General features: G+C 35.8%; 1 protein-coding gene across 1 annotated transcript; it reads right to left on the bottom strand.

Annotated features, from left to right (window-relative positions):
• Window positions 1–1,448: 1,448 nt before the first annotated feature.
• LOC107777499 (UDP-glycosyltransferase TURAN) lies at window positions 1,449–14,511 on the bottom strand. Its single transcript, XM_016597535.2, has 17 exons — window positions 14,278–14,511; window positions 14,088–14,197; window positions 6,096–6,129; window positions 5,661–5,716; window positions 5,412–5,552; window positions 4,831–4,979; window positions 4,644–4,733; window positions 4,486–4,552; window positions 4,349–4,412; window positions 4,161–4,275; window positions 3,446–3,606; window positions 3,241–3,351; window positions 3,102–3,163; window positions 2,955–3,007; window positions 2,752–2,827; window positions 2,149–2,277; window positions 1,449–1,910 (listed from the first exon to the last, which is right to left on the bottom strand). Exons 1-17 carry the CDS (start codon window positions 14,282–14,284, stop codon window positions 1,887–1,889), a joined length of 1,449 nt encoding a protein of 482 aa, XP_016453021.1. The 5' UTR covers window positions 14,285–14,511; the 3' UTR covers window positions 1,449–1,886.
• Between the last annotated feature and the right edge of the window lie 4,029 nt (window positions 14,512–18,540).

The following is an 18,540-nucleotide window of genomic DNA, read 5'->3' as shown; positions in this document are numbered from 1 at the left end:
TTACCCCGAAGATTTTCTTGAAAAACTCTCGAAAATTTGCTTCAAGCCGAGCTCCCAAAGTAAAAAATGTGAAATAAAATCCTAGGCCTCGGTTAAATAGTGCCCCCTGAATTCCATTTTGCGGTGCGCATTTCTCACCGCGGCCGCACACTCACTATCGCGGTCAGCGAAATTCCATCGCGGCCACGAGTCCTAAGCCAACCTCTTCCGCGGTCCGCGAGATTTCCACCGCAACCGCGAATCCTGGATCGACTCCTTCTGCGGTCCGCGAAGTTCCCATCGCGGCCGCATCCTCCTACCGTGATCCGCATAATCCATACCGCAGCCGCATATCCAATGATCCGAGACCTGCAACTTTCCAACACCAGATATCAGGTATTTTTCCAACTCCCAAGGCCAAATAGTGATCTGATAACCACCTGAAACTCACTCGAGGCCCCCGGGACCTCAACCAAACATACCAACCAATCCTAAAATATCATACAAACTTAGTCGAGCCCTCAAATCACATCAAGCAATGCTAAAACTACGAATCACCCTCCAATCCAAGCCTAATGAACTTGAATTTCCAAATTCTACATCCGATACTGAGACCAACCAAATCACGTCTGATTGACCCCAAATTTTGCACACAAGTCATATTCAACACTACGGACCTACTCCAACTTCCGAAATCGGATTCCAACCTCGATATCAAAAATTTCACTATCGGCCCGAAACTTCAAAAATTTAACTTTCGCCAATTCAAGCCTAAATATGCTACGGGCCCCCAAAACACAATCCGGACACGCCCCTAAGCCCGAAATCACACAACGGAGCTAACAGAATCAACGGAATTCCATTCCGGAGCCGTCTTCCCACTGTTGCCGTCTTCCCATAACTCAGCCTACGGTCCAAATTCTAAGACTTAAACTCTAATTTAGGGACTAAGTGTCCTAAAATACTCCGAAAACTCAAAGTGAACCATCCCAACAGATCATAATAGCATAAAGACATGAGGAAAGCGGTTATTAGGGGATCGGGGCGTAAATTCTCAAAACGACCGGCCGAATCGTTACATCAAGCTCCTCTATTTGCAATAAACCTATTTAAAACCTATTTGTTACATCATTTATCATATTATTTTCCGGAAACGTTATGCTCATATATTAATTGCTTGTATATTTACACACCTCAATAATACCAACAAGGACTAAAGCTGTTAATGTGCCTATCTTGTATTACAGCTATCAAATACACAAACACTATTTCTCTTCCTCGACCCTCCCCCCCCCCCCCCCAAACCCCAACCCCCGAACAACACGCAAAATGTGTATTCTGGGATAAATGATCGTTCTGGGACACAAAATGCATTCTGGAATATGTTGCTGGATAAATGATCATTCATAGCCACATGTTCAGGGTAAGGAGGAAAGAATAATGATGGGCGAAGTCAGCTTACAGAATAGTTCACAAAAGAACATTCACAATCTTTTAGCTATTAACTCTACCTGGCCAATTAATCTATTACTCCTGCGCCACCCCATTTACCAGTCAAAATTGCAGGCCTGTTTTTCCCTAATACATAGTATATGTTTTCCAAACAACGAAGTTAAACTACTAAGAAGAATAAAAAAGAGAGGTAAAGGCAAGTGAAACCTCAAGTGTATCATGGCCACTTCTACAGCTATACAACTACAGTTCTGACAAAACCAAAATAGAAAGATGTGACTAATGATCCTAATAGCGCAACAAAAATTGGTTGCTCTGCGGAGCCTGGGAGGGGGTGCAGTAGCAGGGACCCTCTTTTGCTCGGTGCAGCCTGACACTATGTGAGCATAAAATTTCCAAAATCCTTCAGATACGCAGGATAATAGACATTGGAGTTCTGAAATTTCACTTTAAAATCAGCTCGAATTCTCAAAGATAACCTGCATAATTAAATACCAGACAGTTAAAGAGTAGTGCACAACTAGATCATTTTTTTCGTTAGAGTTCAGTTATATCTGAATAATGCATGGTGTGTTTAGATGCCATCTAAATACATGATATCTAAATGCCATCTAAATACATGATATCTAAATGCCATTTGCAACACAATGAACAAGACCATCTTAATACGGAGGAGGAAAAAAGAGACGCAAAAAATGTATGCAAAAATCTACTTGCCCTGGATATTAAGGGTTTGGCATTTTCTTCCCATTCTGTAGCCCAATTAACAGAAGATCTGCTTGCCAATACTCCCTGTCTCAGAGACTTCAACTCATCACATTCACCTGGGAATCCCTTAAACAGCATCTGCAGAGGTTTTCACAGTCGAGCAAATAAGATAGAATATTCTCAGGAAGTAAGCTCGCTGGTTAACTCTAGGAACTGCTAATGCTAGAATAAGGTATATAACAAGTCCGGACATGCAAGTATGAAGCATAAATCGTTTGAGGGGATCGATACTTGATAATGTTCGCTGTGGCAACATCTTTTTTTATTACTGAGAAATCTGGAGGGCCAGTGACGTGCAGTTTGAAACTACAATGGCCCCCCTCTACCCTTATCCACTAAAACCAGGCTTCTATCTGCAGCAGCATTCGAATCCCTGCGCCTAACCCACACATCACATGTTGCGCTCTTACTACTAGACCAAAGCCATGGGGGCTTTGCTGTGGCAATATCTTGAGTGTCACTGAATCTAAGAAAATCTACAATGTAAAACTAACATAAAAGAACAAAGAAAGAGGTGATAGAAGGTCCATTTTTGCCTATTTAGGAGCTTACCAAAAATTGATCAGCCAGTTCCGATGATGAAGAGAAGAGTAGGCCGTTCTTGTCAACTTCGACCAGCTCGTTGATACTTGATAAAGGGCAGTGAAGAAAGGTCAACATGCAACTTTTCATGGTATATACTTTTAAGGACTTTCAAATGTCGAGGCCATAGGAAATGAAAAGGAAAAAGGGGAACGCGTGTTCATGCATCTTACCAAGAGTAGGAAACAGCACAGACAGGTAGTCCACAGCCAAACATATCCACAACCTGAAAGGAAAATTACAATAATGAGGCCTACAGAAGTTTTAAGCAGCACGGGAAAAAAATTGACTTGTGCTCTATAAGAATTTGGAAAACAAACCTTCATTGGAAGATCCAAACCCGAAGAGGAAGTATGCAAGCAAACACCAAGGTCTGCTGATCCTATACAAGGGAACCAAGGATTTGAGACAATTTTAAGGTGAATACAAGAAGATGACACAGGTTGGTAGCTCTCATACCAAGAAGCAATGGGTAATCCTCTGGCGCCAACCACATAGTACGAAATGCTACACGTTTAAGGTTGAGTTTTGCTATCTTCTGTTCATATTTTTCCTTTTCAGGCCCTTTGCCTTCAAAAGAACCCAGAGTAAGAATAACATGTCTGCTAAAGTTAGCCAACAAAATAAGAAGTAAAATCCCTCTTTGACGCATGAGGGAAGCTACCTGTAATTATAAATAATAACCTAGGGTATTGCTTCCCACCCTTGATTTCCTGCCAGAGAACTTCCTCCCTCTTTAGGTCATCCTCGTTCAGTAATGCAGAAACCCTTCTATCATACATTAGTGCTGCCTCTAGGAGAATGCTAAAATCTTCATCCGGTGTCCTACAAATCAGTACTATAATGTCATGTATCTATCACCGATAGCTGAAACTGTTTTACCATCTTTGCATTTTGAAATAGGAGCATGACCATATGGTTCAAATAAGAAACAGAATTTTCCAGCACATGGTACAAATAAGAGACAGAACTCTTCCATTATCTGTTTGATTTTTGTTTTGACCAATCATCTTTGACCCATAATTTCTTGATATTCAGAAACATTGAACCGATAGCGATTAAGTTCAAGTTTGCAGTATGTAAAGACATGGACCTTCAGCCTAACTCAACCAAAAAAGCTAGCTCATGAGGTGAAGATTGCTTAAGACCATGTAAGGAGACCAACCCCACATCCCACAAATGTGAGACAACTTAACACTGTAGATCACCACTATCAAGTTTTGATTTTCTGAAAACCAGGATGAAGATTAGGGCAAAAGGTATCCAAGAAGAATGGTCATGCTCACGTTATATGAGGATACAATTTGTGACTAAAAAAAGAAAAGGTTCACTGTGTCGGAACACAATAGGATATTAAATTAAGTTTACAAACAACTCACCAGCTAGTACTGCTTACGATGAGCGCTGGTCTGTTCCACTTCAAGGAAATATCTGAGCCAGTCTGAGTTGTAAATAGAGTTACATTAGGATTGTCATTGTCTGTTGTTAGTACCTCTGCAAAAATGCCATATTCATATCAATTCTTCATCAGAAACAACACATCACATGGAAATTCTCATTACAGTACCATTGCTAAGACAGTCTTGAAGGCTGTAAGGCGTTCTCAGACTCTTATCAATCCTACAAAACAACTGCAATTGACACTTGAAGATTAAATTATAAAGTATGTATAATCTTAGGGAAGTTGTGGACTAGATAATTCACCTTGTGCTTCTCCTCCAAAGAAGCAAGTCGGAAAAATTCAGGAGGCTGATCATACAGAACAGTGGCACTGGAAATCCAGAAAGTACAAAAGATGATGCACAAGTCAATAAACAAAGAAAATCAGAATGTTAGATATTCCAAGTAGCTCAATGGCCTACCTAATTCCCCAGTTTTGAGCCAATTCATGTTGCATTGCCTTCGTCACACACAAGGAACCATTAGCCACTTTCCCAAAATGCTTCTCAATCCTATCCAAATATCCAAATTTTGTTTTACTTGCACAGTTCACAAACCAGATGCTAAACCCAAATGGAGTTTTATAACTTACGAGGATGAACAAATTACCAATGATACAGAGCCACAAACCGACTATTTCTCCCGAGAGACAATGCTAGAAGAGTATATCCGAAGTTATGCCAATCTATAATGAATGCGGAACGTCTAATCCAGCTGGCCAATTTTACAGCAACCAGTGTAGGAACAGAAGGTGGATTCTAGAAAAGGAGAAATTCTGTATTAGTTGATGTAATTAAAGCTCAAGCATGCCAAATCAAGTGACCTGAACATCTCACTGAACATATGGGCCATGAAGACTTCAGTTTTGTGCCAGATGAATCCTCAACTATAAGCACTTGGGTGGATAATAATAAAAGCCAAGCTCAGCACCCACCAGATAGAATATGTTAGAAAACTAAGGAAGAACCAACCGTTCAAGCACCAATGAGAATGCAACCTTAGTGTTAACAAGGGTTCTGGTTAACTTTGAGAAAGAAAACAAGCCTTCACCTTAATGCTTGGCTCGCAAAATATCAAAAACTTCGCTCTGTTTTTTTTCTTAAAAACATAAAAGACACTATAAATGTAATGTACATATTTAATAGCTGTAGCAGATATATGAAAGTAGCTAACGCAGCTTCATAGCTCACCTGAACTATGAAAACATCAGGTGCCGGAATTTTAACACACAAGTACCATAGAAGCATAAGAAACTGGACCAATGGCTTAAATATGAGCAATAAAGGACGGAGTATCTTTGGCAAGCTTCTAGGATTTGATGGCCATTGTGTCTGCATGATGGAAAAATAGTCGAAGTCAAACAACTCATACACAACCCAAGAGGATGTCTTTCATGAGTTTTTCACTCCACAACGACAGCTAGACCATTCAGTGATTACCATTTCATGGATGTGAACAGACTTATGCTCTTTTACAGCAGAATGAGGGTCCGAACCTACTCAAGATTAAAAACTGAAAATCAGAACAAACAGGCAGAATAAAGTCAAGGAAACATGTAATGTTTGTACTGGATTATTAAACCAAGCACTTACGTCAACTAATACAAAATTATGCACAATGACTGGAAATTGGTTTCACGTCTTTTCAAAATGTTCTATAGATTGCAATGGTAGAAGAATAGTAAATCTGAAGAAAGATTGATCAAGTAGAGCCAGTAATGTTACAATATTATCTAGGACAGTGAAATGGAAAGAAAAAATAAAAATCATTCATCTTCTCTAAGAAAGACTCCAATAATGCTTCTCTAACTTTTTTCACACTTCATTATGCAGATAAAATTGTTCTTTTAAAGTGGGTTGTTACATGACACTTACCTCCATATGCAACAATGTCGACCTCTAGATGAGCCTGCAAAAGATAAATGCATAAACATAAGAATGTAAAGGGCCCGGGATCAATGAGGCGTATTAACCACAATTTTTGAAAAATAAAAAGTGGTTTTCTCATGGTCACTTGTATATATAATCACTTAATACAGATAAGAGATTTTACTATTCTCTCTTACAACAGAAAATCTGCATCCATGATACTAAATAACATTAGTAATTACTGGAAGCATAGGCAATAGCACAATGTTAACCTCCAAATAAATAAGATTGGAAGTCCAAAACAAGAAAATCAGTCTACTTATTGTGATATCAAAGATTTCTACAAGTCTCACGAACGACAGTTCCAGAGTATGTTATAGATAGTCTTTTTGCAACTAAAATGAACTCGGTCAGCATAAATACAGCTTAAATCAATGACCACTTCAACTAAGGATCCGTTTGGAAAGGCACCTGGTAGTTGAAATTGGTGTAATTACTAGGGAATTACACAACCTAGTAATTACGACGATATGTTTGTTTGTCATAACGTAATTACAGTGTAATTACAAGAGTATTGTTTGGTTGCACAAGTGTAATTACACAATTAGATTAAATTTTAAATGTAGTAATTATCGAAACTTAAAAGTTAATATAATAAATATATGTCCATAAATGATTTTTCATCAGTATAAATGATAATAGATTTGGTATTTAAGATTCATATTTTTTTCTTGAATATACACTAATTATTAATCATATATTTATATGTAAAAATAATTTACATATATTTTTCAAATTAATAATATTTAGTTTAATTAATTATAAAAATAAAAACATGCATTTTGTATGACCATCATGGAAGGCATGTTTGATAAAATAAATTAATATATATAAATATAATGTCATAACATTATGCAAATGTTTGACAAAACTAATCTATCATTTCTAACTAAAAAATGAACAACATGCAATGTGAAATAATAAGTCAATGCTACTAAAACAAATAAATTGGAACCATAATTACAACACAATTTCAAAATTCCAAAAAAAAACTTTAACATAATAAAAACAAGTTCCAATACAACTTAAGATTAGGAAATATAAGAAGTTTATAACCTCATTCAACAACGAAATTCTACTTTAATGACATCACTCATTATATGTCAAGTTTGTTAATGACTCATTATTTCTAATATTAGGAGGTATAATTTGAAAAACTAGAATAATAACGCAGTTATGCTAAATGAAGAGAATAAAACAAATAAGAAATAAAATACACGAGAAATTACATGGAATCATAAAAGGTAAAGGTAGAGAAATAAAAAATAAATAATGCACAAAAAAAATATTTTAAAATTTAAAAATAAAAATAATGTAAAACAATGGAAATAAAAAGTTAGAAATAAAATAAATTAAAATAAAAACAAAAAGGAAAGAAATTAAAAAGTAACCTTGTAATTACACAGTGTAATTACCAACAATTCTCACCTCCTCCTTGAGAATTGGAGAGTGTAATATGTTGACATAGGTCTTCTTCCACATCGGATAAATTCATTATAGATGATTAGTGTAGTTTTGCCTCTAGTTATTTGATTACTTGTATTAACTCTCCAACTGAGTTACATGTTGATTCAATGAAACTAGAGTTTATAAAAGTGATATTTACCTATCTTAAATTAACAGTTTACTCTCCATCTGAGTTGGTCCTATTTAAATTATGGGGTAAATATCTTGCATCACTTATATATTTTGCATGAATAGTTAAGTTTCCCTAACAAATCTAACTGTTCAATGAGCATGGTTATATGTGTAATGTGTTGTTTTGAATTTAATTATTCTAAATACATAACTAATGATCTATTTAATGTGAATATCTCTCAGATTAACCATGTCTTCATTCAACTCACTTACCTCAATTTTGAACCAAAACAAGTTAGAAGGACCGAATTATGTTGACTGGAAAAGGAACCTTGATATTGTCCTCACTGCGGAAGGTTACAAATTTGTAATCACTAAGGAGTGCCCAAAAAAACATGAAAATGCTACTGATGATCAGTATAAGGCCTATGACAAATAGGTTAAGGCTGATGAGATGGCGCGATGTTACATTCTTGCCTCTATGGCGAATGTTTTGCAACATCAGCATCAGTGTATGGGGTCTGCTTATGATATGCTCGAAAGTCTCAAAGAGATGTTCGGTGAGCAAAATTGTGCAGCTAAGCAGACAGCCATGAAAGCCCTTTTGAACAACAAGATGGCTGAAGGATCATCGGTCAGGGACCATGTTCTGAAGATGATGAGTCTTCTGAATGAATTGGAGGTCCTTGGAGCCGTGATTAATAAGGAATCTCAAGTTGAGATGGTCCTGCAGACTCTGCCTGACAGTTTTCAACAATTTCGCTTGAACTATAATATGAACAAAATGGATTTGTCACTAGCGAAATTGTTGAATGAGGGGCAAGCGACAGAATCTATTATCAAACAATAAGCTCCAATTGTGGCACTCAATGTTGAGAAAGCTTCAGTTTCTAAGTCGAAAGGCGGTAAGAAAAAGAAGGTTCAAAAGGTTTTGGCACCTGGAGGTGCGGCTGGTGTGAAAAATCCCAAAGGCAAGTGCTATCATTGCAAGCAACCTGGGCATCACAAAAAGCAATGCCCTGCCTATCTGGCAAAGTTGAATAAGCAAGGTAATTCAAATTTAAATGTCGTTGAAACTTGTTTAGCGGTTGTTTCTACCATGTTTTGGTGTGTAGATTCGGGAGCCACTGATCATATCTGCACTACTTTGTAGGGGTTTTAGGAAACGCGGCGGCTAAGTGAGAATGAAGTTTATGCTTTTCAAGCCAATGGCGAGCCAGCACCAGCTTTAGCATTAGGAGATATTAGAGTTTCGTTTAGTAGTGATAGAGTTTTAGTTTTAAAAGATGTTCTCTACGTACCTTCTATTAGAAGGAATTTGATTTCGGTTTCGAAAATAATGGATGCTGGTTATAATGTTTATTTTGCTAATAACTCTGCTGTTATTAAGTTTAATAAACGTTTTATCTACACTGTTGCTAGAGTACATGACCTTTTTATTCTTGATATATCTCCTCATGTGCTACAACAACCAAAAGAATTAAATAACATTAGTCTGCCACTTAAAAGAAAATGTATATCTGAATTGAGTCAAACTTATTTGTGGCACTTACGTCTAGGTCATATAAATCTAAATAGGACTTCTAGATTGGTCTCTGAAGGACCTTTGAGTTCATTGAAAGTGGAGTCACTGCCAACATGCGAATCCTGTTTAGAAGGTAAAATGATCAAGAGACGTTTTCCCTCAAAAGGAAATAGAGCCAGCGATAAGCTAGAAGTAATTCAATCTGATTTGTGTGGCCCTATGAATATACAAACAAGATGTGGTTTTGAGTATTTTGTGACTTTCACAGATGATTACTCAAAATATGGATACATTTATCTGTTGCGACGTAAGTCTAAATGCTTTGAGAAATTCAAAGAATTTAAGACGGAAACGGAGAAACGACATGATAAATATATCAAAACATCGCGATCTGATCGTGGTGGTGAATACCTTTCTGCGGAATTTATTAAATACTTATCAGACAGTGGAATTACATCTCAATTATCTGCCCCAGGAACACCACAACAAAATGGTATGGCAGAAAGAAAAAATAGGACCCTTATGGAAATGGTTAGATCAATGTTAAGTTACTCCGATTTGCCTTCTTCCTTTTAGGGATATGCTTTAGAAACAGCAAACTACATTCTAAATTTGGTTCCTTTAAAGTCAGTACCTTCAACTCCAATAGAATTATGTACTGGACGCAAGCCAAGTTTACGGGAAATTCGGGTTTGGGGTTGTCCAGCACATGTGCTGAAAGGGAAAGCGGATAAATTGGAATCAAGGACAGAAATATGCATTTTTATTGGATATCCAAAAGGAACTAAAGGCGGTTTGTTTTATTGTCCCAAAGAAAAAAAGGTAATTGTTACGACAAATGCAGAGTTTTAGAAGAGGACTATTTAATGAACCATATTCCTAGAAGTAAACTAGTTTTACAGGAATTAAGTAATGGAGTAACTAAAGACTCATCTCTAAAACGTATCCCGGAAGTCAGTATTGACATACCACTACATTATCGTAGTGGGAGAAATGTCAATAGGCGGCAGATTGCACAAGAGCAATTGCCTGACATCTCACTACCCCAAAATAGTAGGAGTAATGTGGAGCAACCTCATATTGTTGAGCAACCTCAAATTGTTGAATAACCTAAAATTGTTCTATAGCCTGCACTCCAGGAAGAAGTTAATGATATCCCAGCACCGCAAGGTGTGGAGGATAACATTGAGGCTTCAGTTCTAGAAAATGATGTTGTCATTCAACAACAAAATCAGCCTCCACCTGTAGTGACTAGTCGTAGTGGGAGAATTATTAGAAAACCTCTCCGGTTTGGCTCTTGGGAGAATCTTATGATAGAATCCATGAAGAGCCTAATACAAAACCTATTAATTACGACGAAGCACTACAGGATACAGATGTTGATAAATGGGTTGATGCTATGAAATCTGAAATGGAGGCCATGTACTCCAATCAAGGATACAGATGTTGATAAATGGGTTGATGCTATGAAATCTGAAATGGAGGCCATGTACTCCAATCAAGTCTGGGATCTTGTAGAACCACCTATTGGAGTCAAACCCATTGGTTGTAGATGGATCTATAAGAAAAAGAGAGGATTGGATGGAAAAGTGCAAACTTTTAAAGCTAGGCTTGTTGCAAAAGGGTTTACTCAAAAAGAAGGGATCGATTATGAGAGAAACATTTTCGCCAGTAGCCATGCTTAAACCCATTAGGATTCTCTTATCCATTGTTGCTCATTACGATTATGAGATCTGGCAAATGGATGTCAAGACGGCTTTTCTAAATGGAAGTCTTGATGAGTGCATCTATATGGCACAACTAGTTGGTTTCATAAAAAGTGGCAATGAACACATGTTGTGTAAATTAAAGAAATCCATTTATGGATTGAAACAAGCTTCTAGAGCATGGAACACTTGTTTTGACGCATCGATTAAAACCTTCAGTTTTGATCAATGTGAAAATGAGTCTTGTGTCTATAAGAAGTGGAATGAAGATAAAGGTACATTTTTGGTTTTGTACGTAGATAGATATTTTGCTCATGTTGAATTCAGTAAAGGAATGATTGTCCTCACGTTTCGATATGAAAGACTTGGGACCGGCAGCACATATCCTTGGGATCAAGCTTATGCGAGATCGCAAGCAAAGGATATTAGGCTTGTCCCAAGCACTTTATATTGATATTATTCAAACCAGGTTTAGCATGAAAGATTCCAAGAAAGGTTTTCTCCCTTTTAGACATGGAATCTCTATGTCGAAAGATCAGACCCCAAAAATGATTGATGAGATAGAAAAGATGAAGGCGGTCCCTTATGCTTCTGCTGTAGGGAGTCTCATGTATGTTATGCTATGTACTAGACCTGATATCTGCTTTGCTGTTGGCATGGTTAGTAGATTTCAGTCTAACCCTGGACAAGAACACTGGACTGCCGTTAAGCATATAATCAAGTACTTGAAAAGGACTAGGGATTATATGTTGGTGTTATCACTCAGGTGATCTTGCACCCATTGGCTATATTGATTCAGATTTCCAGTCAGAAAGAGATTCTAGAAAATCTATCTCAGGATATGTTTTTACTTTAGGAGGTGGAGCCATAAGTTGGAGGAGCATCAAGCAATCATGTGTTGCTGATTCCACCATGGAAGCCGAATATGTGGCTGCTTTTGAGGCAACTAAAGAGGTTGTTTGGCTCAGGAACTTTCTAAAAGAGCTTAATGTGGTTCCTTCGGTTCAAGCACTGATTGTATTTTGTTGTGACAATAGTGGTGCAGTTGCAAACTCGAAGAAACCAAGAAGCCATAAAAGGAGTAAGCATATTGAGCGTAAATATCACTTAATTCGGGACATAACTCAGAGAGGTGATGCAAGAGTGTTGAAGATTGCGTCAGGGGACAATTTGGCAAACCCGTTTACAAAGAGCTTGACACTGAAGATTTTTGACAAGCATATAGAAGGAATGGGTGTTAGAGTAGTAGACGCATAGTTATGAGTCTAAGTGGGAGATTGTTAGGATATACTATTAACCATGCGAAGACATAGTATTTTGTTTTATTCTTTATGGAACAGTTGTTTATTTAATTTATTCAATTCAATAAAGTACTATTATAAATAGATCATTTGTTACATGTGTATCCTTTTAGTTATGTAGTAGACAATTTAGTGTATGGAGTCTTAGCTCATGCACAGAAGATTAAATTGTTGGTTCTCATAATTAATAAACTATGTTCACAATCAAAGATATTATTGGACAAAATATCTTGATGATTGTAGCATAAGAGTATAGTATAATTTATCTTGATTATGAGAGTGGTTTTACTCCAACTTCTTGTGCTAGTATACTTAGTGTATATTGAATGGACCAAGTAGAGAAAAGATGTTTTGTACTGAATATATATAAAAAAAATTCTCTAATTCATTAAATGAGCTTATACTCATAATCTTGGTATAATTATTATGATCAATCTGATTTGTTTATTTATACTCCTAATCTTGATATAATTATTATGATAAATGTAATTTGTTTATTGTTTTGATTTATCAAAAGGTACGACTCTATTCAGAGTTAATGTATGCCTTATAGATTGGACAATAACGAATAACATTTGTGAATAATAATTAGTTGATAGAATCCGTGACTTGATTTTGAGTTTGATGATACCCCTTTATGTAAGCTTATAAGTTTTCATGTGAAAACCCGGTCGGTGGATTTTGTATCTGTCACATGAAATAGTTTAAGCGGAATTATAAAGGATTTAATTAGTTGATTAAATTAAATTTCTAGTGATTTAATTTAATTAACTGGTATTTGAGATCTTAACACAGGAAGTTAAAATAAGTGTTTTTGAATTTTCGAAATTCATATTGAGGAATTCAATTGCAGTTTTTTTGTGGAATAAATTGCAATTAATTATAGTAAGAATTAATTCATGCTAATTTCGAATTAATGCTATAATTGGTAGCCTCTTATTATTTCTGTGGTCCCTGCTATACCTAGTAAAAACCTGGACTTGACTTGGGTAAAAAGTGACTTGGGAGAAAAGTCATCTGGTAGAGCTGGAGTAGGATTCTACTAGAGAAAGCAGAATCCCACACGTTTTTGGAGCTAATTTTCGGCCAAAAACTAGTCTACTCAAGGAAGACTAATTTCACCCAATAACTCACCTTTTATAGTTGTATTGTTCTTGCCCGCCCAAAAGCAAAATCGTCCAAGGTTTTACTACGCATATAGAGAAGACTGCAGCCCTGGATTCTTGTTGTGTGGAGGATTTGTGCAACGATTTCAAGAGGTTAGTGCTTCTAATCTAGTAATTATAGCATTGTCTAGTTTACATGTATTTGATGCCTGAATTGTATGCTTGCTTCCGTTGTGCATGTTCTAACAATCAAACAGATAGCAGACCACAATGGTAGAGCCAGACGAAAAATATGTATATGTCACATCCAGCATTTCTGAACCACTTTTGCCACTTCATTAAATGTTTATTATTTATTTCAAGGAGATTCAAAAATTTATATATACACAGAAACAATTACTTTTACTCTATTGCACAGTGTTCTTTGGATGAATTTATAGCTAACGGTCATTATTCCAGCTAACTAGACATTTGATCCTAATGGAAGCAAATAAACTACAGAAAACTAGATAGCATATAATTTATAGCTAAAGGGCATTATTCTAGCTAATTACACTGTAAACCTAACAACCAGCCAGAAACCATTAAACTCAGGTTCAGAGGTTAACGCTCAGCATTAATTCATAACAGAACGTTAAAAATGTCCAAAAATGCATTAATTTGGATGGATGTGCGTATGTGCGTGTATTAAAAGGTGCATTTTAAATCTGGAATTGGCATACCTGACGAGCAAGGGAAAGAGCGTGATATTGCATACGAGGGCTACGTCCAATGTCGCCGAGGACCACCACTGCTGCCCTACCACTGCGGCGAATCCTCCCTCCATTTTCTCCTAAAATTCATCAAATTTTCCTAGAATTATCATGATCTGAGAATTTGGATATTTGTAAGCAAATCAATTGGATATCGTACCTGACATGGTTGCAAATGAAAATTCTTCGTCGAAACAGTTTTGATTTTAGGAACAGTTAATCAAATTCTTGGCTGAACGTTTGTTATAAATCATTCCACTGATTTATAGTGGAGTACTAGACGGGGATAGAAGGAGATCCGGAGAGAGAGAGATCGGTGAAGAAATTTGGGGTGTGTTTGGTACTAAGGGGAGACAAAAATTCTTTTTCTAAGGCAAAATACATTTAATCACCCTTAAACTTGGCTCACATATAGTGTCGGAAGTATGCCTCGTCTTAATTACCCCGTCAATTTGGGGTGTGTTTGGTACTTTGGGGAGACAAAATTGTTTTTTTAAGGCAAAATACCTTTAACCACCCATAAATTTGACTCACATTATTAGTATTCTGCCTGAACTATGCCTGGTTTTATTATCCGTCAATTTGGGCTTTTGAGAGCTATTACCCTACATGCTTATATGACAAAAAGTGTAGGTGCACTTATCTGCCACGTAGATTTTTTTGTATATGTGACTTTTTTTAAAAAAAATAAAATATATTTTTACCTTTTTAAGAATATTACTTTTTTAGATAATTTTTCTCCGAATACAATTTATAATAAAACTTGGATAGAACTACATTATATAGACTAAATATTTTTATTTGGCCAAAAATAATAAAATTTTAGTTAATCTTTTTTTGAATTTGACTTGAAAATAAAGATTTATACAGTTGAAATAAATAGTCAAGGCATCTAAAAAGTTATAAAAGTTACATAGTTTGAAATTAATTATTTTGGGTTATAATTTTTTATATAGCTCTAAATTACGGTGCTCTAAAAATATTTTTTTAATAGATTTTACCTAAAAAAAGTAAAAATACACAGTTGAAATAAATAGTCATTACATCAAAAGAAGAAATAAAAAGAGTGTGCAGTTGCAAGAAATAAAACGAATCACTTGCATTATATTGCAATTTCAAATTATGTATTTTTATAACTTTTTAGATGACTTGACTATTTATTTCAATTGTATAAATCTTTATTTTCAGGTCAAATTCGAAAAACGATTAACTAAAACTTTATTATTTTTGGCCAAATAAAAATATTTAGCCTAAATAATGTAGTTCTATCCAAGATTTATTATAAATTGTATTCGAAAAAAATTATATAAAAAGGTAATATTATTAAAAAGGTAAAAGTATATTTTATTTTTCAAAAAAATGCTACATATACATAAAAATCTACATGGCAAATGAGTGCACCCACACTTTTTACCACATCAGCGTCTATGGGATAATGGCTCTCAAAAGGCCAAGTTGAGGGGGGTAATTAAGACCGGGCATAGTTCGGGGAGGATACTAATAATTAGAGTCAAATTTAGGGGTGATTTAAGATATTTTGCCTTCTTTTAATCAAAACAATGGAAAATATTTTTCATCAAAAGGGAACTGAAGTCATTAACTTACAATTATATTAATTTTTAAATTTATTTACCTACCCTAATTAACACTTAAATTACTATGTATTAATTTTTTATATCAAAATAGTTCAATCCAAAAGGACATATCATAATGCCTTATGTATTGTTTAGTACCTCTATTTTTTTTAAAGAAAATTAATTTAATTGATGAATCTTTGTGGATACAATTTCATTTGTTTCATTGATTGGATTTTTCGTAGTGATTTGAGGGCTCGAGCATCGTATTTCTCGACATAAGATGAAGATTTTCTTGGCAAGTATTTGATCTTCGTGCAAAGAAAGAACACATATAAATCACTTTGACGATTTTGAGAAAGACAATATTTGATGTCTTTGATCTCTTTGTGAAATATTCCATGAATTTATGGAATTTTGAGTTGTTTAGTACCTCTATTGCATTTTGAATGATATTCTTTCATTTTTAGTTTGTTTTTAAAAAAATGATACATTCTTTTATTTGGAAACACTTTAAAATTTAAACTTCTCAATTTAACATTTATAACATTTTTTTTTGTCGTCACAAAAATATCACAATATGTTTAAATAACAAGTTTAAATATACCTTTATTATGTGACAAAAAATTATTTTACGTTTTACCTCATATCCAAACAAATATCATCATTAAAATGAAATGGAAAAATATGTGAAGACTAAAATATAAATTCCATTTAGGGATGGTAAGTGGTGCGATGCGGTGCGGTTGCGGGGCAAACCCGCATAAACCCGCGAACATTTTAACCCGCCCCGCAGAGCATTTTCACCCGCGTCCATCCGCCCCCGCATATACCCGTGTCCACCTGCCCCGCCCCGCACCGCCGCATAAGTATTTATTTTTTTCCATTTTGTTTGCTTATTTCTTTTTTATAGTTTGACTGGAATTTTCAATTTAATCAACCAAACTTATGTACTGATTCTACAATTCCCAAAAAAAAAAAAAGATATTTGTTGCTCATTGTGATAAACGCAAATGACCCTTATGTATTAATTTAATATTCATTGTAAAATAGTATTTACATTCCTATAATACTATTTTTAATACTACTTAATGACTCGTGCATAACCCAAAAATAAAACTAATTTGTTTGAATCATTGTTTTGACTCTGAAGGAAGTTCAACAAAAAAGTAAAAAAAGGGTTAACTTTGATAACAGAAATATTAAGCACGGAGTATTTTATTTATCTTTCCAAAAAAAAAAAAGTCTATAAAAGACCATAACTTGAAGGTATTATCAAACTTAGGAAGAATAAGAAGAAAACTTACTTAAACCTGCATAAACCCGCCCTGCCCCGCATCAATTTTTATGAAAAGGTATTTCAACCTGCCCCGCTCCGCCCCGCATAGCATTAAACCCACACCGCCCCACATAACGTTAAACCCGCACCGCCCTGCACCCGCACCGCCTCGTTTGCCATTATCGTAATTCTGTAGGAGCAGACGGCAACTCTTAGAGAGTATTTCTGCTTTATTTCTTCTTTGTGATCTTTCTATATTTGTCACCAGTCTTATGAACGAAAACAAACGTTTTGCTAGTCTTGGTGAAGACTAAAGCAAGTTTAGAGTATAATAGTTGGAACTTTTTTGTTTACGCATTACTAGAGAATTACAATTGTATACGGGTAAAATCGGGGCAGAGCTTTTCCTTGATTCCCCGATGAGGAATAAAAGGGGAAACACGGTTCGACATGATTATAGTCGAGGCCCAAGAACACCTCATATCGAAATTCGGGAGGAAGGAACGATGTAGCTAAGATCGGGCACGGTGAAGTAACGGACCTAGAACAAATATAGCCTATGGACCTCGAAAAACATGAAGAACGGTTATACATCACGAGTAGAGGGTTGTAATGTTCGTCCTCAACCAGATATTACGGTGCGAATTCCGCCCAGTATCAATTGCAGATCGACATTTACAGGAAAAAAAGATTTTTACCTTATTTAGACTTGTACCAGAACTGAAATCCCCCTACTATATAAAGGGGAAGGTTTTTTTCATCTAGACACACTATGACACGTAAATCAAAGCAATAAAAAGTTTACTTTTGTCTTTTAGCCATTGCTCATAGTGTTTTTCACTCGTTCTATTCTTTATTCGCGACCGAGCTCGTACCGAAGGTCCAATCAAGGACAAATTCCACTGTTCAACCTAAGATTAGGCTTGGATGTCACATTGCGATTGATTTGATCATTTATTTTGTCTTTAACTTATTTACTTGTTGTTCTTAACCATTCGTATTGAATTAAATCATATATCCTTTAAACTGCGTACAAATTTAATTGTTACTCATTTTTGCAGAAACATAGTTTAGGCCCATTGTGCGGCTAAGAATAATAGTGGTAGTTTGATACGAATCTCTATAACACACCCTATTTTATGCTTGTCCTTTGAAATTTTGATTCTAGGTTAGCCCAAGTATGTCAAACTCTCAGTCTGCTCACTAGAACATTGACGTTGAGTCAGGCCATCGATGAGAATATTAACGTGATGCCTAGTAATGATGTGCCTCTCGTCGATCCCAACGGTGTCCCAGTAGCCGACCCGGTTGATGCTAACTCGCAGGTGGCTATCAAAATTAATTTACCAACTGATCCCAAGAACAATGTTCATAGGGGACCCCGCCCAGCGACTCGAGAAGCGCCCGAAGGTGAAGGTGATGGGGTAAGTTTGCGGTTGATTTTTGAAATATTGCAGGCTAAACAAGCGGAGATAGCACAGTTGAAGAACCAAAGACACACCCCTAATAGGGTCGAACTTGAGCAGTTCCGGGAAAATACTCGAAGGGATGAACAAGTTGTCGTGGATCC

This window comes from Nicotiana tabacum, chromosome 5 (assembly GCF_000715075.1).
Source record: "Nicotiana tabacum cultivar K326 chromosome 5, ASM71507v2, whole genome shotgun sequence".
Lineage (NCBI taxonomy): Eukaryota > Viridiplantae > Streptophyta > Magnoliopsida > Solanales > Solanaceae > Nicotiana > Nicotiana tabacum.
This window is presented reverse-complemented; position numbering and strand designations above follow the sequence as displayed.